General features: G+C 41.1%; 1 protein-coding gene across 2 annotated transcripts; it reads right to left on the bottom strand.

Annotated features, from left to right (window-relative positions):
• Window positions 1-24094, bottom strand: wasla (WASP like actin nucleation promoting factor a). Of its 2 annotated transcripts, XM_070830412.1 has the most exons (11): window positions 23661-24094; window positions 18290-18424; window positions 16715-16801; window positions 15535-15631; window positions 14616-14639; window positions 10297-10498; window positions 9294-9336; window positions 5846-5999; window positions 2602-3242; window positions 1992-2100; window positions 1-1155 (listed from the first exon to the last, which is right to left on the bottom strand). In XM_070830412.1, exons 1-11 carry the CDS (start codon window positions 23763-23765, stop codon window positions 1094-1096), a joined length of 1659 nt encoding a protein of 552 aa, XP_070686513.1. In that variant the 5' UTR covers window positions 23766-24094; the 3' UTR covers window positions 1-1093. The 2 variants fall into 2 exon arrangements, with proteins under 2 accessions (XP_070686513.1, XP_070686514.1); XM_070830413.1 differs by lacking the exon at window positions 14616-14639.
• Window positions 24095-27771: the final 3677 nt, after the last annotated feature.

Here is a 27771-nt window from a genome sequence, read left to right as displayed (position 1 = left end):
TTGTTTTTTTGCGTGATGTGAGATTTGCTTGAAATACTGACCAGAGCGCTGATTAAGTTTCCTTCTGCAGGAAATAACAGAATGATGCCACAACAAAAACAACCAACCAGACATTAAGAACAAAACTTCCATCGTTTCACAAATGCCACAGTGTCTGTGTGTGTGTGTGTGTGTGTGTGTGTGCGAGAGAGAATTAATGTGTGTAGAAATGTTTTTGTATCAAGCCAAAGAAAGTCACCAACTGAAGCATCGTCAGTCATGTTTGTAGTCCCATTTAAAGGTCACCATGTCGCAAAACCTTTCGCTCTTAAAAGTGTCCATCGTCACTGTAACCTGCTTGAAATAAAATAAAAATTATTTGACACGCACACCCGAAAAACACAAAAACTGAACTATCATATAAACTGTGTGCAAATAAACGGCTTTAATTTCATAAAAAATAAAAAGTCGAAAATCCACATGAGGCGACGGAGCCGCCGCATTTTGGTCAAAGGATTCATGAAAAAATAACAACTAAACTACGATTTATTAGGAAACTCGGAGGTACGAAAAGAAGCACGGTAAGAAAATAGTGTTATCTCGCATTTAAACCAACCACTGTCAAACACAAAGAGGATCCTGCCTGTTTGGTCACACGTACGTCTCCCTTTTCAGTTTCTTTGATGAGGAATGAAAACACGAAGAACTAAACACAACAAAAGATTTCCCAAAGAGCACATCAAGACTCTGACTCAGATTTCTCTCAGTGGAGCAGCTAGTGTTTTATATTATTGATTACTGTTACTAAAAAGTCGCCGACTGCGTCGTCACGTTGTGCTGATGGCGGCGTTAAGTGCTTTCTAATGACAGGATGTCCCGGGGAAAGTGTCTTGAACGATGTGTGACGAACGTTACAGATTTAACGGATGAGGTATTGCACAGATTAATTAGAATAGTCATAAAAAACAAAAAGCAAAAAGGCAAAAATAAATATACAGCCAATTCATACAACATTTACATTACAATTTTAGTCAGATGCTGGAAGATTTTTTTAGAAGATACTTTAGTGTCAGCGGTAGGTGCGAGGGAGGAGGAGAGAAGAGAGAAATCTTCATTAGTCTTCCCACTCGTCGTCGTCTTCAAAGTCCTCGTCTTCGTCGTCATCCTCGTCTTCGTCTAGGTGAAGAAAACACAAAACACAAATTTAAATGGCATTAACTCGGCAGGTCAGAGGACACAAGGTTTGACAGGCTAACACTGTTGTCTGACAACATGACAGAAAGGATCCCTACTGCGACAGACCTGCAAGATCCTTTCCACTGGTTTAAAGCCACCAGACTCCACTGACAAAAACAGTAAATTTACATCACAGAATACAGGCGCTGCTGGTCTATCACTGCCTCGATTGGTTGGTTTGTTTGTGTTATTGTGTGACTCTGGTGCTTTAAGGAGCTAGTTTGGATTGAAAGTAATGTGTTAAAACACCAAAGCCGCAGCAACTAGACTCGCTACTGCTGTGTTCAGCAAGCTAAAATTACTATTTTTGTCAAGTGACCCTGGTGAATTTGAACCAAGCAATAAAACAGCTGTTTCTGGTTAAACAAAAAGGATCTTACAGGTTTATCGCCGAAGGGATCCTTTCTGTAATGTTGCCAGACATTTGGAATAATAACTTGAGCCTGCCAGTGGTGAAAATGAGCACTAGTGGTGGTTATACTTCGACAGGCGAGATTACAAAAGGTTACATTACAGCCATCAAAGCACATTCCCATCTGAGATGATCTCCTGAACCACTTCCAACACTTTTTGTACCTACCAGCCATTTTGGACCTAAATTATCTTAAAATGGGGCCCAGGTTTAAAAAAAGTTTCCTTGAAAGGAAAAGTTACAATGTTTGGGGAAATTAGCTTATTTGATCTTGCTGAGAGTTAGAGAAGATCCTTTGAGCATCAGTGTTACTGGGGAAAATTGTGGTCACATAGTTTGTGTGACCTCGGTAACAGACAGTTACCTGAGGAATGGATGGCTTTGCTCCTCTTCTGCATCACCTCCATGAGAGCGCCGACAATACCCGCAGAAGGAGCCGGCGTTGGAGGGCCGGACTCTGGATGATCTGACACCTGAAGACAAACAGACACGTCCAACCCAGTTAGTTACAGGTGCAATCAGAGGTTTATTTGCCAACAAAAATACAATAAGTACATTGCAGATTTTTTGTCTGTAGGCAAAATTTAAGTATTTCGCTTCCTCTAAGCCACCAGGGCACCCAATTTATTTATTTATAGGTAAGTTACATTTTGATGCAACATGTCCTGTGGAGGAACGTTAATATGTTTCTATTTACAGAATCAGAAATGTCCTTAATTTTCATGTAAGTTGATAGTTGCCATTCTTTAAAAAAAAAAAAAAAAAGGTACTTTTTATGCAATTTCAAACTGTTTTTCAGCACGTTTGCTTACATTTTTTTTAAATGTCTTGAATGATAATCAAAGTGGATTTCTAGACACTGATCCATAAAGGACAGAGATATTTGATAAACAATGTGTGTGTCTGTGTGACTTTTGACCTAAATCGGATGTTAAGAGTTGCACATGGGGATTCAGACGTTGTGTCCGACTTACGTTCTTGAGCTGGATTCCCTGTCGGATCTGGTCCAGCAGAGCGTCTCGTCCGGTGCTGGAGGCCGGCGCTCGGTGGTTTTGCTCCACCTTCTTCAGCTGGGCTCCTCCTCTGATCTGCTCCAGCAGCGCCGACTTCCCACCGGGGTTTGGCGAATGAGGAGAGTCTCCGCCTCCGCTGATGCCGTCCAGCTCCGGAGGGGGAGGGGGGCCGGGTGGGGGAGGAGGAGGAGGTGGTGGAGGTGGAGGAGCAGGGGCTGAGCCGCCACCGCTGCCAACTGGAGACTGCTGGGCCAATGGGGGAGGTGGAGGGGGCGGGGCTTGGGGTGAGGCAGAGGAGTGTGAGGAAGACGGAGGAGGAGGAGGGGGAGGCTGGTGGTGATGATGATGATGATGGTGGGGCGGAGGAGGTGGCTGGTGACCTCCCCTGGTGGGAGGAGGTGGAGGGGGCGGGGCCCCCAGAGTTCCTGGTCTGGAAGGGGGTGGAGGAGGAGGAGCTGAGGCGGGGGCTCTGGACGGAGGAGGGGGAGGAGGGGCTCCCCGGCCCCCTCTGGACGGAGGAGGAGGAGGGGGTGGAGCCGAGCTGTGGTGGGGTGGCGGCGGCGGGGGAGGAGGACCGCCACGAGAAGGAGGTGGAGGCGGAGCTGTGGGCGGGGGGGGAGAGACAGGAGGTCATGTTGTATTAATAGGAGGACATCAAACAAACATCAGCACCACCTGTTAGCTTCACTGGATCCTAAAGATTCACAGAGTTTGAAAACAGGACACTTTTCCTCCGGACAGCGTCACTTCAGCCCCGTCATGTCACAGCACAGGAGCAGCACGCTGACCTGGGCTGGGTGGGGCCGCTCTCCTGGTTTCCTCTCTCACACTGCAGATGTGTCCTGTTCTAGAACGTATTGGCTCAGCACAGCGACAGCTCTGCTTTTTGTTCTGCTCTGATCAGATCTCAGTGCTTCTGCAGCCTCGTTTCATCCTTACGTCTCTGTTTGTACTTTGATCTGACAGACTGAAACCTCTTTGATGACAACTCTCATAAACTCACAAACTTTTTCAGTGCTATTAGCTTCATGATGGGCATCCTATACAGGAAAAGGTAACACTATTTTCAGACAACATTGTTCAGTGGGGGGCTGACTTTGTACAGGACCATATGTTTTGCTTATGTTCTTCTTTCCAATCATTTAAAAACTAAACTGATTTATAGTTAGTTCCAGCTTCTTAAAAGTGATGGTTTGATGCTTTTTCTTGCCATGAATGATAGGGAATCAAATATCTTTAGCTTTCGAAATGTTGGTCAGATACAACTACTGTCTTGAATATATTAACCTGGGCTTTAAGGGGCTGTGATGTTTGTGACATTTTTCTCTAGTTCTTGATATTTTATAGACAAAATAGTCAATCTAATTATCTGGAAAATAACTGTCAGATGAAGTGATGATGAAACTGGACGTTGCAGCATTTTTACTAGAAATCACTCATCATAGTCAAGGAAATTAAGTCAGATCATTATCGAGAAAAAATATAGAGAACTCAACAACAACCACTGACATCCAATAATATACCAATATTGGTCATTGATATCAGAAAAGATCCATCTTTCAATACCTTCTATGACTCACACACACACACTTAAGTCGCACTAAATTCAGATTCAGATCACTATAGACTCCTCACTCAAACCAGTGCAGGTCAACATGAATAAAACATGGACAGACACTCAGGAGAGAAGAAGCAGAGTCTGTCACAAGGAATAAGAAAATTGGACAGAGAACACCGTTTAATCTTTATACCTCAAATCTACTGTCTGATAGAAAAATACAGAGGAAAGGAAGGAAATCATAGTTCAAAGCAAAGCTGTGAGAAGACTTTAAATAAATGTTATTTTGTTTCTTTTTGATAGGTGAAAACCGAGAAAAGCACACAACTTATTCAGTAAAACTGTGACAACATAATAGAACTGTTATGCATTTGTATATTATTTGGCCAAGTGGCCAAGGACATTTCATATCAGCAACCGAGGCTTAAAGATCCAAGACTCCAGCCGTCTTGTGCTATGCTTCATATTCTGTATAACAAGACATCAGTGCCGTCAAACCTGAGCAAAGGACACCCGTCAATCACTCTGACTGTAATGTTTACGCCATATAATGCAGACAAGTGAGATAGATTTACTCAGACAGTAGTGAGATTAAGAACCAGAGAAATAACTGGTTAATCAACTCCTCTTCTGACCACACCAGAGGGAAAGGAGGTGTTTATAGGGCTCCACATTTACTGTGAGATGAATGGACAGGGAGGATTAACTAACTGAATCTTGTAGACAGTAACTTCCTCTGCTTGTTGCAACCACTAAAATGTGAGAAATAGTCTGGCTAATAACCTGCCGTAAAATGACAAATTATTGTTTTTACGCTTCTGTTTTCGTACACGCTAAACTAACAAGGTGAAACGTGTCACTGAGCTTCAGAGGTGCTGGTAGTTGGATTTTATTACCGTTGCCGTTTCCCCTCGTTTACAGACTTTGGGAAATATGCCTTTCACTGGAAAGTTGGATGAGCTTAGCACGAACTACCTTTAAGATCTGTTTCAGAGGCTTTCCCATCTTGGCAAAGGAAAAGAAAATATTTTGGGTGAAAAAAAAAAAAAAAAAAAAACTCTAAAAACTGGAATATATTCATTTGTCACCTTTCTGCAAAATCAATTTAACAAGCATCAGCACTGGCCTTCAAACATCCGTCAAATAAATGAGCAGAGCTCTGCGCAGAGGAAGAGAACAACTTGCCCAGCAACAGAAACTAAGAGGATAGTTTCCCACATCTAACTGAGCTAAATACATATTCAGTATTTAGTGATTTTAAAATGGAGCATGTTTACCTGACTAAGGACTTCAATGATTCACCAATGAATTGACTAATCATTTCAGTTCTATAAAATGGATAAGAATATCTGAATGTTTACATCACAGATGTGCAACGGATGCATAGATTATTGCAATTTTGATTGAATAAAAAAAAAGTCCAACTCCAAAAAGAACCTGTGACAATAGTTACCTCTGTGACACGGTCACGTGGCCAAGAGGTCAGTCGCTTTGCAGTAAAATCCTGGTGAATCTGAGGAGCTTTATACTTCAACAAATGCTGCACTGCTTCATTACTTTTTAAAACAACCGACACATCAAAGCTATCTGCGAGTGTGTGTGTGTGTGTGTGTGTGTGTGTGTGTGTGTGTGTGCAAGCGCTCTCACCCTGCCTCCTTAGCTCGTTCTTGACGGCCTCCACCCCTCCCTTCTTCTCAATGAAGTCGTAGATGACCTTGGATGTCTCTCGGTCCTTCAGCTGAGCCTCAGAGATGCCGCACATGTCAAACAGATTCTTGAGTTCGGGGTCCAAGTTGTTCAGCTGCAACATCAACAACACAGAGAACATTTTAAAAAAACACCCTGATTAATCCTGATTAAAACTGTGTGCTTGTATGAAAGTCTGGATGAGGGACGGTGCATTATGTGACCACGTGGGAAGGAGCCCCGCTACTTTCTGAGAAGTAGCTGAGTTGTGTTCGTAGCAGTTGGAGGTCAGACTCGACAGCCATAGTATCGACTCTGTGAAGCTGTTCTTGGGCACAACGGTGCTTTGACTTAAAAGCTAACAACGTCACAGTACAGCTGAGGCTCAGTGGGAATTAGTTTTGCAGGTATATGATCATAAAGTATTGGACAAGGAGAAATTCTGACCCAATGACAGCAAATGATTGGCAAAGAAAAGTTTTTACAATCTATGAGAACATCCTTCCAATAGTTGCTGAGATATTTTAATAAAAAAACACCTCATGGTGGCCCTAGAGGAAAAAGTCAGAGGATCACCAAAATCAGCAGGATACAGTGTCTGGGAACCATAAACATCTACACAAAGTTTAGTCCACCAAGTAGATGTTGTGCTGTTTCACAGAGTGAATCAAACCTTTCACTTTTTCTCCACCAGCAGGTCAGAAGATCACCAAAGTCAGAAATCATCCTCTAAAGCACTTTAATATATGAAGCAATCCATCTGAAAGCTGTCAAGATATTTCACCCTGGACCACAAATGTCAGCCCAATGTCTGCTGAAAATTTCATAGCAATCCATCTGTAGTTGTTAAGATACTTCAGTCTGGACCGAAGTGGTGGACGGGCTGACAATCAAGAGTTGGGACGCACGCTGCTAGCATGGCTAAAACAGAAGGTGAAGAAAATACAGAACATGTTTATATTCCTCAAACTATGCTAAGGTATTGCAAAAAGTATTCTGTAGTAGGGTATCAGTAGAAAAAGTCCTTTATTCTTTAACCTATCTTTTATATTTATTACATTTGTCATTATTTCTTCATTCTATTCTTCTAAAGTTCTAAATCTTAATTCTGTCACTTTTGCTTATCCTTTTTTTCCCCTTTACTTTGGGGTATTGTCTGACACTTAATCATACTGTTTTGTGCTGATTAGTCCAGCACCTGTTGAGGATTTCATTTTGGCTACTGCTCTCCCTTCACCAATGAGAAATATACCCAGACTCATCACAGAAACATGAGATGTGTTCCCTGAGTTTTCTGCTCCTTTTGATTGGCTACATTTCATGTTTATTCATTTTGTCCACATTAAAAAAAAAGCAGTGAGATCCTGCTTCTTCTGCAGTGATGATAAACTTCGCATCAGTCAGTCGCAGCGTCAGTGTGACACCTGGTGGCCAACACGTAGAACTACAAGCTGCCTGAACCCTGACGAACAAACAAAACAAACCACCCAGATGCTTTCCATCAAATCAAACATTAACCAGCAGCTCTGCACCACCTCCTCCCACAAAATATTCACAGCTCGTGTTTCCGTCACGCTGCAGTGCATTCTGGGACTCTTTGGTGTGCTACTGACATGTGGGATCATATGTTTTCAGGATCGTTCCACGTGCTCGGTCAGTTGGGTTAACAGAGAAAATTAAGAGGCAGTGAATGGAACGTAATCAGCCCCCTGCTCATTAAGCCTGTCAGTCTGAACACAATGTTCGTCAGCGGACAAATTTAAAGATGACACGCATCAGCAGCTCCGGTTGCTACGAGAAACCAGTCAGGGTTCCTAAACAGCCTCCATTTCACAACTACAAACATTTGTCAAACCTTAAATGAGAGTACTAATGATAAAACCTGTTTCATGTTAAAGACTCTCCATTTAGAGAAACGCGTTTTTCTTCATAGTTACTCAGCTTGGATGTTTGAATTTAACTGCACGCTCTGATGTATGTGCAGCGTGGCCCCAGATGCTGTTTTCACATTCCTTCATTGAAGGTTTGTCTTTACGTCCCTGAAGTGACAAGTTTGATATAACAGCTGTGCAACTGAAACCCTCCAGCACACACACATGGTCGTTGGAAATAAAAGTTAAACTTACATTTTTGCATATTTATTGTCGCTGGAGGACAGAGGAAAAGGGACGTTCAAATTGTTTTATCATTTTTAAAATCAACATTTCAGTAAGGCAAACTTAAAAACAGACCAAACAGACACCCTGAACAAAATCACATCTATGTTTAAGTTTCTTGTTTTGGTAATCTATTATATCCATTTTCCCTCTTTTTGCGTCCTAAATTGTGACATTTAGTTGCAAAACCTGTTGCAATTGCAACCAGCAGTCTATAAATCTAAGAGTCTTTAAGTGACAAAAATATTCTGTTCTTCAACATTAAAATGTTCCACACAACTACACAACAATGTTGAATACATTCTGGGAATAACACATGGCGTACTAGAGCACAGTTGTGCAACATATTTTGATTTTGATAGAATTTGCATTGAAGTCAACGCTGGTCTGAACCCTGTAGTGTGTGTGTGTGTGTGTGTGTGTGTGTGTGTGTGTGTGTGTGTGTGTGTGTGTGTGCGTGCGTGCGTGCGTGCGTGCGTGCGTGCGTGCGTGCGTGCGTGCGTGCGTGCGTGTATATTCTCTTCTTTTTTTTAATAACAAAGCCCTACTGGTCGTAGCTGCTAGCTACTCTGGAGCAATAACTAATGTAAACAAGGACTCACTGAGATGATAGCAAGAAGATTTATTACCTGCTGTGGCAACAGATGAGATAAAGCGGTTTCCCTTTCTTGTATAAACACAACCGATGACAACTATAATAATTCCATTTGTGGAGTTAGTTAATTGCAACATCCTCACTAATGATGAATACAAAAAGAAGCTTCTTAACGGCCTCGGCTCCCTGTGAGACAAACTCGTGCTGGTTGTGTAGACGTCCACATCGTCTGTGCGTTTGTGAGTTTAATTTCCACAAGATGCGTCATCTAATAAACAATATCAAGCCAATACAACTTCATTTAAAAAACGTTTTTTGTGTCACAACACGACATTTCAGCTTTTAATTTTAAGTGCCACAATTATTCATGACATCAGGGCTTTTGAGGTTGTATTAAACGAAGAGGAGTGCTTTGAATGCATCTGTATTTAAATCTGCTGCTGTGTGCTGCTCTCTGATGACTTAATGAGGCTGCAGCCTGGTTCTCTCTGGAACTTTTTGTCTCTGTGTGCAGCTTCTGAGGCACTGCGAGATGTTTGTGAATATGAGCAGGAAGCAAAAAGAGCCTATTGTGTGATTTCATCATGCAGCCACCACACAGGTCACCATTGTGCTCCTGTGTGTGTGTGTGCGCGTGTGTGTGAAGAGGGGTACTCACATCGAAACCTGTGTTTGGGTCCCAGCCCACGTGACCGATGTGCCTGAAGAAGACGGGACAGATATGTGGTGAGATCACAAGCACATAAATATACAAAAGGACATCAACTATTTAGCATGCACATGTGGGCGGCCATGTGCACAGGCTAAATAGTGAGCCCACACACACACTTATACATCAGCACACAGAGACAGTGTGGTCATTGAGCGATGTCGGGCAAATGCATCATGTTTACTGTTGCCATGAGTCCGTGTGTCACTGCTGGATCAGTCAGGACTGTACAGATCCATGACCACACACACTCACACAAACAGATACACCGTTGTCCCTCACATCAAAACAGGATAAATAACCTTGGAACTAGCCAACAACACTGCTAATCAGTTACGGTGCTTATAATTGTATTAATATATGTGTCTTGTACTTATGGTGACATGAGTAAAGACGCTGGTCCTTATATTTATAGCGACAAACATTTTAATTGCCCAAGAAAAAGTAAAGACGCCAGGGAAGCAAGTTTTAGCTCATTAACAACAAACTCCTGAATGACCATTTTCCAAGTCATCATGTTACTTTTTGGTTTTAAATCAGGCACGCCAGAAATCTTGAGTACTGCTACAACTCAGCCAGTATAAAAGTTGTGTAAAGTCCGTGTGTCCCTCAAGGAGCTCAGTCAACTGAGTACAAACTGGAGTTATGGATTTGAAAGACGTCCATGTTTATCAGATGGGGAGAGTCTACAAAATCAGTGGATCCTACATTTCCCAAAATGCAACTCAATAGTCTTTTTCAGTAGTTTGACCCACACTGAGGACTAAAAATAAGGAAAAAAATATATTTGAAGACATCACCTTGGACATTGGAGAAATTGGGATGGGACATTTTCATTATAGAAGAAGAAATGCTACTAAAACTCATCAGTAAAATAACTGGCAGATAATGACTCCTTGATGAAAACACACCAAATCTCACAGCGATGTTAAGTACGCGAGGTGTGACTCACTGGAAGTTGCTGGGCGTGCCGATGTCAGCCTTGGTCAGCTTTTTCTTCTTGCCTTTGGTCTTCTTGTCCTTCCGGGTTAGTCCGCTGTGACTCAGCATGTTGTTGAGGTGGTATGGCTGCTGGTGGCTGTGGGAGTTGTGGAATCGAACGTTATTGATCTCTGGGTTCTTGATATCCACTGTGGCCATGTGCAGAGCTGGACCTGCAGCCAGGGAGGGAGACAGGACGGTCAGTGAGAAATGTCAATGAGCTGTGCTCACTTGCTGCACTTCTGGTTAGATGCCAAACTGCATTTCATTGCCTTGTACTGTACAGGTGTAATGACAATAAAGTTGAATCCAATCTAATCTAATCTAATCTAATCAACCTATGACATCAAAAGCTTTACTTTACGCCATAAATATTAAAATGTCAAGCAGATTGTCAAGAAATGCCACAGTCTCATTCCTGCTCCCCAGGTGATGAACCCTTTTGGATTTTAACAATCCTATCGTCTTCCCTCGAGCACCATCCTCAAAACAAACTTCAGTTTTAACTCCTCTATGGGTAAAACTCCACAAACAGCTAAATAGTCAGCATGGTTCTGTTCAACATTTTACTATGAAGGGTTTGCTGTGAAATGTTGTTTGTATTTTAAAGTGACATTCAATGTTTTGGTTTTTGACAGGACCTTAAACTCACGGCTCTGTGAAACTGGACTTCCTGGACTGTATCTTATCTATCACCAGTGCAGAAATGCGACCCCCACCAATGCAGCCACTTGCTTTGTTTAACTACAGGGCTTTTTCGGGCTAAATGCCTGCTAAAAGGTTCGCAGCACACTAGAATAATCCAGTCTGATAGCAACAATTTGAATGCCGATTTAGATGGTGATTACCATGACAGTGGTAGAGGCTTCGAAACAGTGCAAGCATTCGGTTCAGGCCTGAATGCTACAGCATATACTGCACTTAGCCTTGGAGTTGTTTAATCAAGGTGAGGATTTTTCAACTCCGATATTGTGGCTGTGACAAAGAATGCATCCTACAAGGGGCGCTGGCAGGACTTAAGACGAGTTACGAGTGGTTAGTTAGATTATTTACAACTGCAAAAACCAGACTGACTCTCACATACTGTCATCAGTATGCCTTTAGCAATCCCTGTTATCAGAGGGATCAATATGGCAAAGGGCTGCTGTAAATCTCTGCTGTGTTTTATGTTCTCTAACAGCGATCTTATCCGTTTGCACTGAGCTTTTATGATCCATCTTTTCTAATATGAATGTCTCTACTCAGTGTCGCTCCCTTCCTGTTGGTCCAAACCATTCAGTCCTCGAATTCCTCATAATCTCAAAAAAACTGTAGCAGCAATCTGACATAACCGCTAATCCACTACTAATCCCAGGCCAAATCCCGGTACTTCTCATGAATGCTGGATGTCTATGACCAGACCAACAGGCTCGCTTCATATCTGCCGTCTCCTGGGGACCAGAGCGGGTGCGGTGGTTGTTTCCCCACTTTCAACAGGAGCTGCATGGGATTGTATCCCCAGGCCACCACAGATGGTACTGACCAAAAGGCTTCTGTGCTAAAAAGCAATGAAAATTGCACAACCATTAAGTACAAAGCTACAAAAAACTGTCAGGTGCTGCAAGCTGACATCAAATGTCTGATCAGATTCCTAATCTTATTTACTTACATTTTTGTATTTTATTTAGACAAAGTTCTCGTATGGTTGCTTGTGTCTAGCCAGCATTTAACATTTGACAACTTTGGCTTCTTTTGTTCAATGAACATTTTTACAGAAAAACATATTTATATTTCTCAAAGCAAGGTATTGTACCAGTACTGAAGCTCAGGCATCATCTAGTTCCTTGAAAAATTCAGCTGATACCCAGAGGTCTAGAGCACACCCAGTACAGAAAGCTGCTGGACTCTTTTCAAAAACAGACGCAACCAGCAAAAGGTTTCTAACAATTCCTACTGGGCTGGATACAGCAGTGAGCATCAATTTAAGCCTGCTGCATTCAGTATGTCAACATACAGCATATGTGACGGAGCTTTAGATGGATTTAAGGGTTCACATCAGGTAACGAGAGACTCTGCAGCGAGCCCTCAACACTGTAACACACGGCAAAACAATGCAGGTTATCCCTGAAGTACCAACATGAGCGACTTCTTCCCTTCAAAAGTGTTGTTATTGAACATGTGAGGAGGAGGGAGGAGACAAACTGGGACACAAAGTCATCTCCCAAACAGAAAGGCAAATCCAAAGCAGCAAAGTCCCACTGTTTGTCTCATGTTTCAGAACTGAAATGTCAGACTGAATCTGTGCCACTGGAGAGAAACTTCAATGACGAATGATGTCAGGCACAAATTCATGGAGTCGACTGAAGAGACGACTGACTCTTTCAGTAGGAGTTAATCCAGCTCTTCATGTCTGTGTTTGACAACAGTCAGACTGTTCATGAAAGTAAACTGTCTTTAGGGATGACATACAGCTACAGAAGACCTGAATTTAAAGTTCATTCCTAAAGTTTTGACACAAGACAATGTGCCATCTCACTTGATGTGTGTTAACTTTGGGCCACATCCACATTAAGATGGCTAAATCTAAAAATACATGTTTGCGGTCTGTTTTGGCCACCTGCCAAAAGCGGTGTGTTTAAAAACACACCTAGCTGAAGTGCTTCCTGTAAAAGTGCTTCTTCAGTGGATGACTCTAAATCGGTGGCCATGTTTTGGTGTGGACAGGAAAACTTATGCAAAACTCTGTAACCCTGTTCAGTCACATTCATTCAGTGTGACAAATTTCTGTCATCTATAACTTTCTCTGTGATCTTTCACTTATATTCTTTTAAAAAGAAGAATATGTTTATCCCACTGCTCCATTTTAACCTTGTGTCTACATTAAACCACAATTTTTCTGACTTTAAAAAAAACTCAAAAACAGTATAAATCTACAAACTCCAACCTTGTAAGTGAGCCACATCCTGTACAAATAAAAAACATAATCTGACCAAGTCTCAGTCCTGTTGAGTTAATCCTGGCACATTTACACCATTTTTTAAAAAGTTAATGCTGATTCATGCACTACTAATAAAAAAAATATTCATTGAGGAACGATAAAAGGAAGACTATAAAAAAAACAAATGTTCTGCAGCAGTAACTGCAGGGATTACAGATTAGGACTCATGAGCATCACAACAGGGACCATGTGGTCTGCATATGGCACAGATGGGCTTCCTGCTGACCAGATTAACATGCAGCAGACTCCACTCTGTGTTGGTGTGTGAGTCATGCTGTCTGTGAAACAATGTCGCCAACGAGTCAAGAAACACCACAACTCACAACAGTCCAGTCTCCTGGCATTTGTCATCCAGTCACACAAGTAACAGCTATTTTTTTGTGGGTGACTTGTGGCTTCTACATTCATACAGTGAGCTGCTTTGTACCACCACAGTCTGCTGTTGTTGGATACATATCCTGAAGGGTCACAGAGTTTTCTAATCAGGACTATTTTCCATCCTTGCGTCTGTTTTAGCACTAAAACTCACATAAAAAAAAAGAATGAGGGACCAAACAGACCCCCGATCTGCAGATCTCACTCCAAGTCACTTTATCCCAGAAGATGTGTTTTTGTCACCCCAAGTCAAAATGACCAAGAACACTGGAGGGCCACAGTTAGAGACATCTGTTGAATGTATATTGCACATCGAAAGAGAAAAAAGGTGTGGATGTGGGGGGCTTATGACTTTAACTGCTCGACATTTTTGGTTGTGTTTTATTGTACTTTGTTTTTGGTTGGTTTCACCTTGTGTTCATGTCATTTGTACGGTGGCTGACAAGGACAAACAGGCTACAGAGACCAAAAACATTTTGAATGGGAGAAATGTGCTGCAGCTTCAGAAACTATGCAAATTCAAAACACACATGAAAATCATCAACTGTCTTCATTGTTTCTAAGCAGGAAGATAATTAGGGTAATGAGACTAAATGTAACAAACGCACTCCGTTGTCTGGTCTTCATCTCTTGGGTCAAAACAATTAAGCCGTTACTTGGCGCTCCCCCTAGAGGCCTGGAGCACTTCCATTGTGTTGTAGCGTTTTTCTGTTGCATTTGTTTTTGGGGTTTGGTGTGTTTTTAACCATATTTTATCATTTGCAGCATGTTTCTGTTGTTGTTATTTGAAAACAATGAAAGAAAGAGCAAAGGATCTTATAAAAAGTCAATCTGAGGATAACTTATATGATATTGAGCATGTCCTGATAAAAAAACTAAATGTAGACCACTCTGGGCTGATGTCATGAGCAATATTGAATCTTAAGAGTTTAACATACCATTTTTAGGGTCACCTCTCTTCTCTGCAAAAGAAAAATTAACACAATTATAGTTTCAGTACAAAATCAATAGGACTGAACTAAATGAGGAAGATGTAATGCGGAAGATATTTAGAATTTTTAATAGGCGAGAGAAGAGGGTGAGCTGTTCAGGGGTTAGAAAATGCGTTGAAGTTTAGTTAGTGTGATTCAGTGGAGGTTAGACAGGAGATAATTTTTATGTCCTGAGGTGTCAAAGCTGTCAGAAAGAGATCAGGAAGAAGAAAAGCAAAAGCTGTTAGAGCTCAGATGTGTCCGATAAGCCCCGCCCCGCTCCAAAGAAAAAATAAACACACAGATAAGGCTGTGTCCCAGCTGTGAGCCTTTGGACCCTCAGTCATCATCACAGCTTGAGTGATGCACTTCAAAAGGCCGGCAAGCCGAGAGGAGCTGGAGCGAAGCCAAAGGGGACCCCAGTGCAGAAATGTTTACTACACAGAGACAGACCGACACAGACAGAAAGAAACGGCTCACAGCACGAGAAGAAAGAAGGAAACTGTCCCAAACCAAACCTTAACTCATGTCCTCATTTGAAAGAAATACTTTTCAGATTTCACATTTTGGGTATTATGACTTCTTGCAACCCCTCCTGTGACACCAGCAACTGTCTGAGCATATCAACCAATCAAATGACCAACCGGACCAGGGGGATTCAGCCCCAGTTTTTTTTTTTTTTATCTCATATTCACTCTTCTTGAGAGGCAGATACACACTTCTTGATGCAGCTGGACATGAATAAGGCAGACAGGTTTAGGACTTTGACTTGAGGTCTCTGAGTTGTTAGCAGAGGAGGTGGTTATGAGCCCAGGTGTGAAAGGTCAGGAGGTCACACAGGTTGAGGAAGAAAAGACAGAAGACAAACTGAAACAGTAAAACTTACCGGTTTTGCGTTGTCGTCGATTGAGCAGGTCGTTGATGGCGGCTCTGAATCTTTTGGCTTCTTCTTCACTGGCGAAGTTCAGACCAACCTGACAGGTCTGAGGAGAAGAAGGGGAGAAGCCACCAGGTTTTTAACAGAAAGATTAAATATCAGGACTGCACACCTTGGATAAGGATGGGCGTGCTTCGTTCTAGGTAACTGTGGCACTAGTTTTGGCTGCATTTGTACGAGAAGCTTGCTAGCTTTAGTGATAAGTCTGCCCATCCTTGTGGAAGATTCTGGACATGCACAATTAGACAAGGGCAGAGTACGCGCAGGTATGCAGGTACATAGTGAGATTTTATATGCATCAAACCTTTTGATCTATTGATTGCCGTCTGGCTGTTATATTCTATAATATACTGTGCCTTTAAATGGTGAGTTCTGGTTCTAACTTGTTTGTTTGTTGACAGAGGCTGTGGTAGTCCAGTAACTCCGCAATTTAATGGATCCAGTTATATGGCGAAGAAGGCTGTCTGATTTAAAGTGGTGAAAATATTCTAAATATAGCATACACTGAAAGTGATATTGGCTTTTTAGTTGGATCTTTTTTTTTTTTTTTTTTTTAGATAAATGCTGTAACCACCATCAATAGCAGCTGATTGCTTAGCATCTGTGCCGGGACACCTGCCTGCTTCTCCAAACTGGGGAAATGTTGACTGCAATCTGCTCTAAGTGTAGTAGTGCGGCAACGACGGATAAGTACCTGATAAAACACTACTTCAAAAAACGGTGTCTAACACAATAAGTTACGATATGAGCGTCACTTTAAGATGATCACACTCCATCAGATAATCCAGCATGTCAACCAGGATTACATTTCTATTATTGATTTTAATAATAAAACATTTCTCTGGAGATTCAGTTAAGGGAGAAAAATGGTCACAAGTTCTTTTATGTAAATAAAATTCATTTATATGTATGGAGTGATTTTTGTGAGGAGACAAAAAAAAAATGTATTTTTGTTTCACTTTGAGCTTTGTGCTCTGTCAGAAACATTGGCAAAACTTTAAAGAGCAGACACATCCTGAAGGCTGTGGCTGCTGCAGTGATTATCACACTTCAAACAGAGTTGGACCTGATCGGTGAGACCTGCTGATGTGGACCTTTTGGCTTGGGGGTAATAACAAAGACCACTTACATCTCCTGCAAATGAGATAAAGTAGGATCTGGAGCTGCTGATGCAGAAGTTGTGGTACAGTTCCTGTTCAAACATGGTTTTCCCTTCCTGCAGAAACACGAGACAGAGAAAGAAAAACCAGAGTAGATTCATCTTGAAACTTTGAAGGACTTCATGCAGATTCACTAAAGACAAATCACCTGCTCATTAAATTCTTACTGTTCATTTAAAAAGCCAACCAACACTTTTTAGATTGGAAGCAGTGATGGTCTGGGACAGAATTCAGTTTATTTCTATGAAAATCAGTGCACTCACATCTGAGATTTAAAAGCAGCAACACATTTGTAGAGTCAAAATTATTGGATGTCAAGTGTGCTTGAGTGCACCACCAAGGAGAGTTTTTAAATGAATCCCCTGCACTGCAAACCACCTTCAGCCTTTACAATCATGTTAATTAACAAGAAGTTGTAATGGTTTTACAACATGTTAAAGTTAAAGTAAAGGCACATTTTGTCCACAGACTTTTTCCAGATGGATCACAGAGCCTGTACAAGGGTCAGACAGTAAACACAGATCCGTGGCTGGTTATTTACTTTGTCCATTATGGATGAACAACTGATTGCTGCACAATTAAAAGCATCATGTTAATTTCTTCAAGGTCTCGAGTGTTTGGAAGCAGTCTGGCCACAAACCACATACTGTAAAGTAAAACACAAAGGGAAGAGCAAAGAGAAAAATGAGACATTAGGAGTCGATTCCCATTCTTGTATATACCATATCACGACCTCACTGATGGAGATTTTAGAAACATTTGACTGCAGCTTTTCACTGAGCTTTAAAAATGTAAAGTCTTTATTCATTCTCTGTGTCACTGAAATGTAACTTTGATATAATATTACATTTTATTTCAAAACAGACAAGTATCCCTTAAATTTAAGAATTGTGAGCAAGATATGTGCTAAGCCATACATATCTTTCAGCTTAGAGGCATTTCCACACTGTAGTTTCTTGCCACATGTCGGCCAACGTATACGCCAACACGACACACCCGTGGTAAGTTCAAATTAGCTGATAATGACAGTTATGCAAATATACAGTTGGGCTGTAGCCTAGTAAGTAAATAGCACCTTGTTTTTCCATCTCTGAACTCCCCTGGAGGGATGAACAGCATTCTTAAATATAAATACATAAATTCTTAAATATTAACTAATAGCAAAAGGAACTATGCTTATTGGCTTTCTGGTGGAGAGAGATGGATATTAGTCAAATACATGTGCATTAATAATCCCCCATAAAATTGATGTTTAAATAAACAAGACACATCATGTTACTCTGTGAGCTTTAGAGATGCTGGTTGTTGACACAGCCTGGCGAGCAGTGTCCCACTGTTTCCAGTCTTTGCGCTAAGCTATGCTAAGCTAAGCTAAGCAGGTGCTTTCTAATGCTCACATAACTGGTATTAGCACCTTGCCAGAAAGCAAATACACATTTCCCAAAATGTCTTACTATTCCTTTAAGACTCTTCACTCGACTATCCTGTTGATGTTTCCCTCTGGTGGCGTTAGCTAAAGTTTTACAGATGTTTTCCTCACTTACCTTGATGTCAAACACTCTGATGAAGTAGGACCTCTGTGGGTTATCTTTGACCAGACAGGCAACTCCACAGCACCTCTTCACCCAGCTGCAGCTCCGCTCGGCGGCGTACACCTGGACCACCGCCGAACACAGAGTCTGAACACACGCAGGACAAAAGGAAAGGACGGTGAATATAGTCAGCAGCACAGCTCAAAGAATGAATATATGAATCATTTATGTATTTCATACTTGATAATCTAAATATATCTAATAAACAGGTATGCTGTCAGCATCTGACTGTGATCTCCCTCCATTATGTGTCCAGATTTTACAGACACATCAGATGAGCGGTGAAAAGCCTCCAAGCTGCACATGCGTCAAAAAGCAGCGACCGATCAGCAAACGAGGAAGAGGAAACCGGCATTATGCAAAACATTTTAACAACGATATGGATCACATACAGCACACACCTGTGTAGAGTAGGCCATTGGGGCAACGCTGAGACCTTTTGAAATCTGATTACAAGTAACATGCAAATGTCTTAACAAAGGAGTCTCAAATGTGCAGGATAAGATTGGTAAGTTGAGTTTGGAAAAATGCCTATACATTCATATATGGATTTTAATTCATCTGTGGTATTGGCTTTGAACTTTCCTGTTTAACCCAGTCTTTTATTAAATCAAATACTTAATTCATTATTTGCACTGCTCTCTAACTTTTATTCTTGTAATTGCATAACTGTCTTGTTTTATTTTAGCTTCTTATTTTCTATTGTCTCTGCTTTTATAATGCTTCTTTAGCACATTGTCACGATTGGCTTGTTGCTTGAATGTGCTATACAAATAAACTTGCCTTTAAAATCAGTTTGACAAATTAAAGGTGCATCCCTCTGATTTAGTGCATCACAAGTGGGCTTGTGAAAGACAGACCACAAAACAGAACAGTCAACTTTAAAGCAGCAGAGGCCAAACTATTATGACTTTTAAGGACTCAGTATGCTCAACACACCATGAATGTCTTCAAGACGGTCTGAAAGTGCGCTCCAATCACATCTTACACATCTATACAACAACATGCTTTTCAACCGTCCATCCAGTGTGGACATTCAGTATAGGCAGAAACTGGCCCTTTTGTCCACCTTTAAAATCATCAGAGCATCTCTTGTGATGAAGCAAAATGTGGAAACTTTGACCTGCTGGTGGCAATGAAAAATGAAGGGCTCAGTAGAACTAAAATGCCTGACGGCCATGAATGTCTGCTAAAACAGTCATGGCAATCCATGCAAAAGTTGTTGAGACATTTCAGTCTGGACCAAAGTGGTGGACTGACTTTGGCAGCAGTCTTTGTTGATACAAACATGAAAGAACACCATCATCCAAAATATCATTGCGTGCCGCAGCATTAAGATGACCCCTTTATTGAAATTAAGGGCTTTACAGACCCAGATGTCTCTTTCCTGTTAAAAATCTATCAGGCCTGGACGACAACCTGGACAACCTCTTGTTTTGGGGGCTTTTTGTCCTTAGTCTGGTCTTCAGCAGTAAAACACATTATCAGATCGACTCAGGTCGTGTGTTTGGGCAGTTAAAATATTCCATTGTTTGGCCCTAAATTCCTATTACGTTGTCCGTATGTTTGGGATCACTGTCCTGCTGCCGAAAATTGGGAGACTGTGTATTAAAAGGGCTACAACTGTGCAGCCAATATGGATATGAACACATTCCTCCACAGTGTTTAACCTTCATTTCTACACAACAGGAAGCGGAGTCCAGCTGCTGTCCTCAGCACTGTCCTGTCCTCGGACCGATCTGGTTTGTGGTTTTGAGGTTTCAGCAAAAGTCACTCGGTCTTAAATCCTGTGCCAGGATTGCTCCCTGCGCAGGAGAAAGTAAGTGCAGCCACTGGGGGAGGAAGGAGGAAATGCCACTGGACTGGTTTCCTCTTCTTTATGAGCGCATGTCAGAAGAGCAGCAGGAAACACTTTTCACCATGAAATCACCGCTCAGCATCACACAAGAAAGGTCAAAAGGTGCGTCGCTAAAAGCCTCATTTAGGCTCTGTAAATTCTCACAGAGGGAAAATATGTGGCAATAACAAAGACAGACTCTCTGCAGATTACATAAACTAGAAACTTCTGCAGCATCTGACAACCACAAACCCCAAGGACATGGGAACTACATCACTGATGGTCGTTTTCAAATCATTGATCAGTTTAGATTGATTGTTTCCTTCAGGACAATCTTTGTCTTGAGTTAGTCCTCAAACTATTAATCCATCCATCAGCCTGCACCACAGCTGAACTTACTAATCAACAAACACGTCAGAAAATTTCTCCCAAAGAATTTTCTCTCATTTTAGTAGTTATCATGCTGAATTTATGTTTAAGTGGTAAATGTTCTGATCAGTTTGGTTTTAAGTAGTTATTTGATGCTATAAAAGGTGTATTCATCTCTAACGTAGTGTAGCTATAGCTTGTCCAGACTTCGTTATATTGTAGTTTTCATCGGCACATTCTTTTCACCTTTATTGCTAAAACACATATTGCTTGTTACAGAATGACATGTTTGAATTAAGCATTTGGATTAAAGCAGACTTCGAGTCGATAGCTGCCCACGACATCTTCAGTCCACTGGGATCAAGCACCACAGCGGGAGGGGTTTTAGTTTTACTCTACAAAATTAACAAATTAAAATCCTGTTCAAAGCTTTAAGAAATGTGTTTTTTAATAAACCACAGTGAATTAAAATGTATCTTGCGCAGCTAGTGAGGTAAAAATCACGAATCAAAATACAGATACAAAATATCTAATTCAGTGTTCCTCCAAACTTTTCATGTAATCTGCCTCCGGACAAATCCACCATCGAGCCGTTTAAAGAGCAGAGGGGCTCTCCACAAAGCCGGATTAGCAATTAGCCACATAAGAGCACTTAGAAGTCATACTTTCTGAAATTTAGTTTTTCTCTTTTAAACCACCACCTTGCATAACTGAACCCTAACACCAAGTGTAATATCCTAGATTTGATTTTCAGATGCAAATCTGCATCACCAGATTTAGTGTTACAGTTGCACAGTTATCTGTCTAACTTTCTAATCCTGCTTTGTGAAATGCCGCCCAGACAACCCTCCATCTGTGTGTTTATGTGGAAAAGGAGATGATGTCTGATCACAAGATATCCTGAGAGCTGCTCTTAAACTCAGACTAACTCTACTGACCAAAACAATAGAACAGTGAAATCACATTTTACTTTACTGCTAACACATGGATTCAAGTCCTGACAGCAATACTGAACTTTTGCCATACATTTGTGACCCAGTGATTTTAATGCTTGTTTTTATTTCATATGTTCACCTGTTTCCTTTAAGGTTAAAGTTTTCAGAAGAGTTGAAACTGTCACATGAACTTGTTTTCTTGTCTATGACATCATACAACAATCGCCAACGGGAACAATACAACTACATACAAGAGAAGCAGGTAACAACTGAGCACCTAAAAGAAACCTCACATTTAGTGATAGAAATGGTTAAATCAAGCTTAATGCTGTTAACTGTTAAACTGAGGTTCCCTAATGTAAGCTTACAGTGGTGAGCAGTGTAAGCAACAGAAACTGTACTTTTTAATTGAAATCTTGCTTTGCCCTTTACTTTAACGTTTACAACATGGTAAATCTAAACACAAGAAGCCAGGCAAGAGCTCTGTTTAGATAAAATACAGCCTGGGACAAAACTGGAAATATTATGATGAAAATGAGGAACTACCTGATCAAAGAATTCATTCCAAACCAACCAGATTATGAATCTGACCAGACTTTTAATGTCTGCTTTCAGTTTTGGATCCTACAGAAATACTTTAGTAAAAGGTGTGCAGGTTCAATACCCTGAACAACTGGTCAATGACAAAACCTACCTGACCAGTCATAGCTAGTTGGTTTTACTGTTCTGACCTCTGAGCTCAGGTGTTTCACCCTGCATGCAGTCGAGCCTGCAGCTCCTGTTCAGCCTCTGAAAATCAGCAGCAGTTGACATTAAAACCTGCTGAGCTGTCCTGCAACCATCTCATTACATCACCCCTGAACACGTCTGATTAAACTGCAGACTCACATTCAGGTCTTACCTGTGAGGTTTTTTTTTGTTGCTGGTTATGGTTTGGTGTAAAAGTGCAGGAGGGATTAAACCACTTTCAACAGAATAACATCTCATCAACAACATCTTGTGAATTTTGTCAGTTAGGAAAGTTTGTGGCCCTGAAGCGTCTCAGACTTCCATGACAGCTGGATGTATTACATAAATGTAATAATGAGCCTCGCAGCTTCCTGTCCCGTCTCTATATGTCGTGAAAACGCATTGGCTGTCCTTGAATCAGTGCAAGGAAACGCTGCAACTCAACAATTCCATTTTTCATATGACGCAACATTTTGGGCATCTCTAACTAGAAACCTCATTGTTTGAGTATTTTGACTATTTGAATGAATGAATTTATCCATTCATTGTTCCTTCTATGTAATGGCCATCACAGTTTCCCAGAGCACGAGGTAATGCCCTCCTTTTATCCAAAAAACAAAGACACTCCATTTACAACAATATTAAACTTGTTAATATAAAACTGAAAAGCAGCAAATCTTCCAATAGAAGAAGTTTGACTAATCAATTAATTGTTGTAATGTCTGCATACTTTTTAGAGAAGTAACAATGGGCCATATCATCACAGTAACTTTATTCCAGACACATTAGTCCATATCAATATATAGATAGATTTTGGTTTAGTTGGTAAAGTTTCAATTTGAAGTGTTTTACCCATTTGTATTATTTATGATCTTGTTCCTGAGTATAAGGCAGCTGCTACCAACACTGTTCATAAACAATTAATCTGCCTATTATTTTCTAGATCAATCAATCGAGTAAAAGCAAAATAACTGTTACTTCTGTATCTTAAACCAATATTTCAACAGAAATATAAGATAACTGGATAAAATTTTAATACCATAAATGTGTCAGTGTCTAAGATCAAATTTAAAGTACAAGTTTTCACCTTTAGTGGTGGAAGCCGACAAATCCTTTATATCTGGTTCAATGAATTAGCTTTTAAACTAAGATGAATGCTCAAGAGTTAACTAATAAAAAAAGGGGTCACCATGTTGTAAATCAACTACCTGAATAGGTGTAAAGAGTAAAATCATCAGTCAAGGAGTCTGAAGGGTCACAGATCTGGTCGTAACACCGGGCCCCCCGGTTTGAACACCACAGCGGAGTTATATCAGACATTTGCCGCTTTTTAGCAACTCAGAGAGATAAACAGGAGGGAAACCCAGAAGCTGAGAAGGTTTTTACAGACGCTGGGTGATTGTACCTGCACCTTTTTGGAACCTGCAGGTGGTAAACAAACTGGGAAACTTACGGCGCATTTCCTGCCCAGGTAGCCGAACAGGCACTCGTTCTCCTGCGGGGTCAGCAGGATGGAGCCAACATTGACAGACCTGCGGGGCGGCGGGTGGCTATTCATGGCTCCTAATTCTTCTAGTTAACCCCCAAAACGATGCAGTTATCCCTGGACGGACTCAGCAAACACGACTAATTACAGAAAATCCATGCGGGCTCCGGTTGCTGTGGCCTGCAACCGGATCATCTCCGCTGAGTCCGACTCCGGGCTGGAGGGCGGAGGAGGACCGGGAGGATGTTTTCCAGGCTTTCTGCTGCTCAGGAAAGAACCGTAACTTCTTCGTTTGGCTCTAAATAAAAGATTACGGCCTCGCTGTGTGTCTGTACGCGCACAAACGCCCAACTTTCATTCGAAAACTCCTGCAGCTGCAGCAGCGATGCGTACATCCAACATGGCAGCAAGACGGAGCAGACCACTTTAAAGACGGCGGAGAGGGGGTGTTGGTTTGGACAAACTCTATAATTATCCACTCTTATATGGATAACATGATAAAAATCTGCAAAGATACACACAGACAGATAATATCTACGACTAATTCTAAGTTAAAACTGCGTGACATGTATTTTTGGTCCACTGTAAAACTAAAATGCTGTTGCTAACATGAAGTGGTTCAGTCCGATTTGGCAGCAGGAATGCAGCTCTGCGGAGGGAAAGCGGGTGACGTAGCACGGGGGAGGAGCCAAGATGGTGGACGTAAAAAATGTAAATAAGATGTCATCAATAATTTATAAAAGCTTGATTACATGGATGAATTTTGTAAATATGATGCCTGTTATATTATTACAGCATCTTTGCACTCTGCATCATTGCGTTACTGTCTTCTTCACACTCTTTGTCAGTTTTCTTTACATGTATACTTTTATATTTACATATTTACATTGTACATTGACCTTAAATGTTTATTTTTTTGCTTAAGTTAAATGTGTGTTTACTTTGTTCATCTTTGTTGTTCTTGTTCACACACTTGGCCAGTAAATTGGTAGAAATAAAAGCTGATTCTGATTCTGAAAGTAATACAATATTCATAGTTTATACCACATAAATAATAGAAATAATGCTAAATTTCCCCAGAAAATATACTGCAACATAGAATTATATAAGATATTTATAATGTATTGATTACATTCAAAAATAGACTGTTTGACTTAATGAAATATGACAATCATCACCACATAGGCCTACGTCATTATTAGCTCAATACCAGTATTTATTATACAATATGCTTAAATGGTGCTCTTAAGTGTATATTTCTAAAGCCCTTATAGGAAAAGATCTCATATATATATATATATGCATTTCTTTTGTAGTTTACAGTTCAGGAAAACTAATTTCTTTACTGAATAAGATAATATGATAAAATTGAATAATGATATTGTACCATTGCTCCCAAATGCAAAACAGAGTCTAAAACAGAGAGTAAAAAGCCTTTAAGTCTGCAGTAACTGATTTGGTGCTTGAGTAAATGAATACTGATGGTGATGTAAATCTGTTACTGCATCCATCACGTTGGTTCAGAACAAGATCAACAACTACCGGCCAGATCACCAACAGTTGCTTCTCTCCCTCTAAATTGCTAACAAATCCCGTTGGTGAGCGTGTTTGAATAATTTCTCATGGTATCTCCAACCTCAACTTAGAACTACAAGACATGAACTCATGTCTGCATTAATGAAGCAACAAGCTGCTGCCCTGCTCCGGTTGTGAAGACGACGGTGGCAGATGGATAGATGTCGACGGAGGTCGGCATCCCACAGGTCCCGCCCACCTGCTGCAGGGTTAAAGCCCGTCAGCAGCATTAACACCAAAACTAATCTGTAGACCAGCTGCTTCCACACTCTGCTGTATGAAACACAGAGCAGAGGCCAAACAAGAGGAGTTAAAAGATCATTCACAACTGTCACAGAACCTGCATTGTTACGAGAGTGACATCCTGCCAGTGCCTCAGAGGGGCTGCAGTGTTCATGACAGACGGTCTGAAAGAGCCGGACAGCAACAACATCCTGGACATTCATCTATTCTTAGAGCCTTGCTTGCAGCAAAGATAAGGGTGTAAAGATTGGCTTGAGGAAAGTTCACTCAGTCTTTAAAATGTTAAGGGTTCATTGTCTGGAGAGCAGGAGTGGACCCAGGACCAGGTGCCATGGCATGTCTGGTCAGTAGCTGCTGGGAGATTTCGCATGACTAACATGGGGATGGCAAAGTCTGTTGCGTTTGGTTTGGTCCAGACTGAAGTATCTTAACAACTGTAGGATGGATTGTTATGACATTTGATTGTCCCCAGATGGTGAATTCTAATAGCTTTGGTTATCCCCTGGTTTTTCATCTAGCACACCATCAGGCCAAAGTTTTATCTGAGCGTCTTAACATCCACAGGATGAATTAACCGAACATTTGGTGCAGATATCCATGGTGCTCAGGTGATGCTTCCTAATGGCTTTAATGATCCCCTGACCTTTCCTTTATCACCACTATGAGGTTGACATTTGTGGAATTCAAGGGACCCTCAGGATGACTTGTACATACATTTTTATATCTTTTATGATCTCCTCACCTTTCATCAAGCACCATAATCAAATCTAAATTCAATTGTGTAAAACACTTTGGCTTCTGACCAAATACCTTCAAAACTAATGGCATTCCCCGCATCACTTTCAACTGTCGTTTGTCTTTAGTGCTGCTAAGTAGCACATGTTAGCATGCTAGCGTGTTAAACTGAGGTGGTGAACAGGGCAAACACTCATCCTTGTAGATAGCAGCATGTTGGCATAGTTGGCATAGCATACTGACATCAGCATTTAGCTCAAAGCACCGTTGCCTACATACAGTCTAGCTAACTGGCTGTCGATTAAGGCCTGGTCACACTGGCATTTTAAATTGTGAAATCGTAATGCTAATACTAATGTAAAAAAATCAGTAGACTCTACAAACCAATAAAATGTCATTGCTGATGCCCCTTGAAACACAGCAACAGAGCTTTTTCCTCATGAGTGAATCTATTTCCAACATATTTTATCTTTTTTTTTTTTTTACACACACCTGTGAGCAGAGAGACGACAGTGATTATCTTAATTTGAACAGATGGTGAGGGGTAGTGGGGGAGGGAGTTGTTGTTTTCAGCAGATATTTCCAGCAGAACAGACCCTGCAAGACTGAAATGGATTTGTTGATGATCTCAGACATTTCTCAGGTTTGTAATCTTTAGGTGAATCAGACATTTGATCTACACCAAGGAAAACAGATCCTCCTCAGTCAGTCTTCAAGCAGCTATTTCTCCCTTTACTTTTCTTCACTTTGTTTTTTTCAGCTGGTGGATTTCTGTTTTCTTTTCAACAATCTCAAATGACAACCTTGTTGTTTTTGGATACAGAAAAAGAGAGAAATTATATAGAGAGCTGCTTCTTCAACAGAAGCTGAAACTCTTTATAAACTTGCATAAATCATGTGTCTGGAGGAATTTGGTTTTCATCGTCTCTGTAAATTAATGCATTTCACTGATGGCACCACCGGATGGCGTTAGAAACTCAGATGTCACACACTGCAAACTGCACACAGGGCAGGAACATGATCGAATCACCTACGGTCCACCTAACATGGGCTGAAAGCCACCCATCAATTGAACAAAAATGTTCAGATAAATGTGAGGAGCGTCAGTAATCACACTCTTCCCAGAATCCTGCTCTGTGTCCCAGACATAACCTTAGCTCTTTTCTCTCAGTCTGCCCGTGTAATCTAATCAAAAGTGCTGCAGAGCGGCATGATGGTCATCATGTCTATGTCTGTCTGTCTGTCTGCGTTTCCTGTCCTCAAGTTAATTCACAGATCAGACAATCCATGACCACTTGACACAGTGATTGTTCAGGTGTGTGGAGGTGAGAAAGTGCACAGCCTTCTTTTTCATTCTTTACTCTGTACTTTTTGGTGGGTAGAGATGAGTCCAGCACTATAATTTGCTCCCTTGCCGCCCTATTTAAACAATAATGTGTCTACCTTTCAGTCTGGACAAGGAGACAAACACTGAACACGCACAAAAGTTACAGATAATTTGAAGTGCATACAGACTCCAGTAAAG

The sequence above is a fragment of the Pempheris klunzingeri genome, chromosome 5, assembly GCF_042242105.1.
Source record: "Pempheris klunzingeri isolate RE-2024b chromosome 5, fPemKlu1.hap1, whole genome shotgun sequence".
NCBI lineage: Eukaryota > Metazoa > Chordata > Actinopteri > Acropomatiformes > Pempheridae > Pempheris > Pempheris klunzingeri.
The sequence above is the reverse complement of the archived record's forward strand: the minus strand, read 5'-3'. Positions and strand labels throughout refer to the sequence as shown.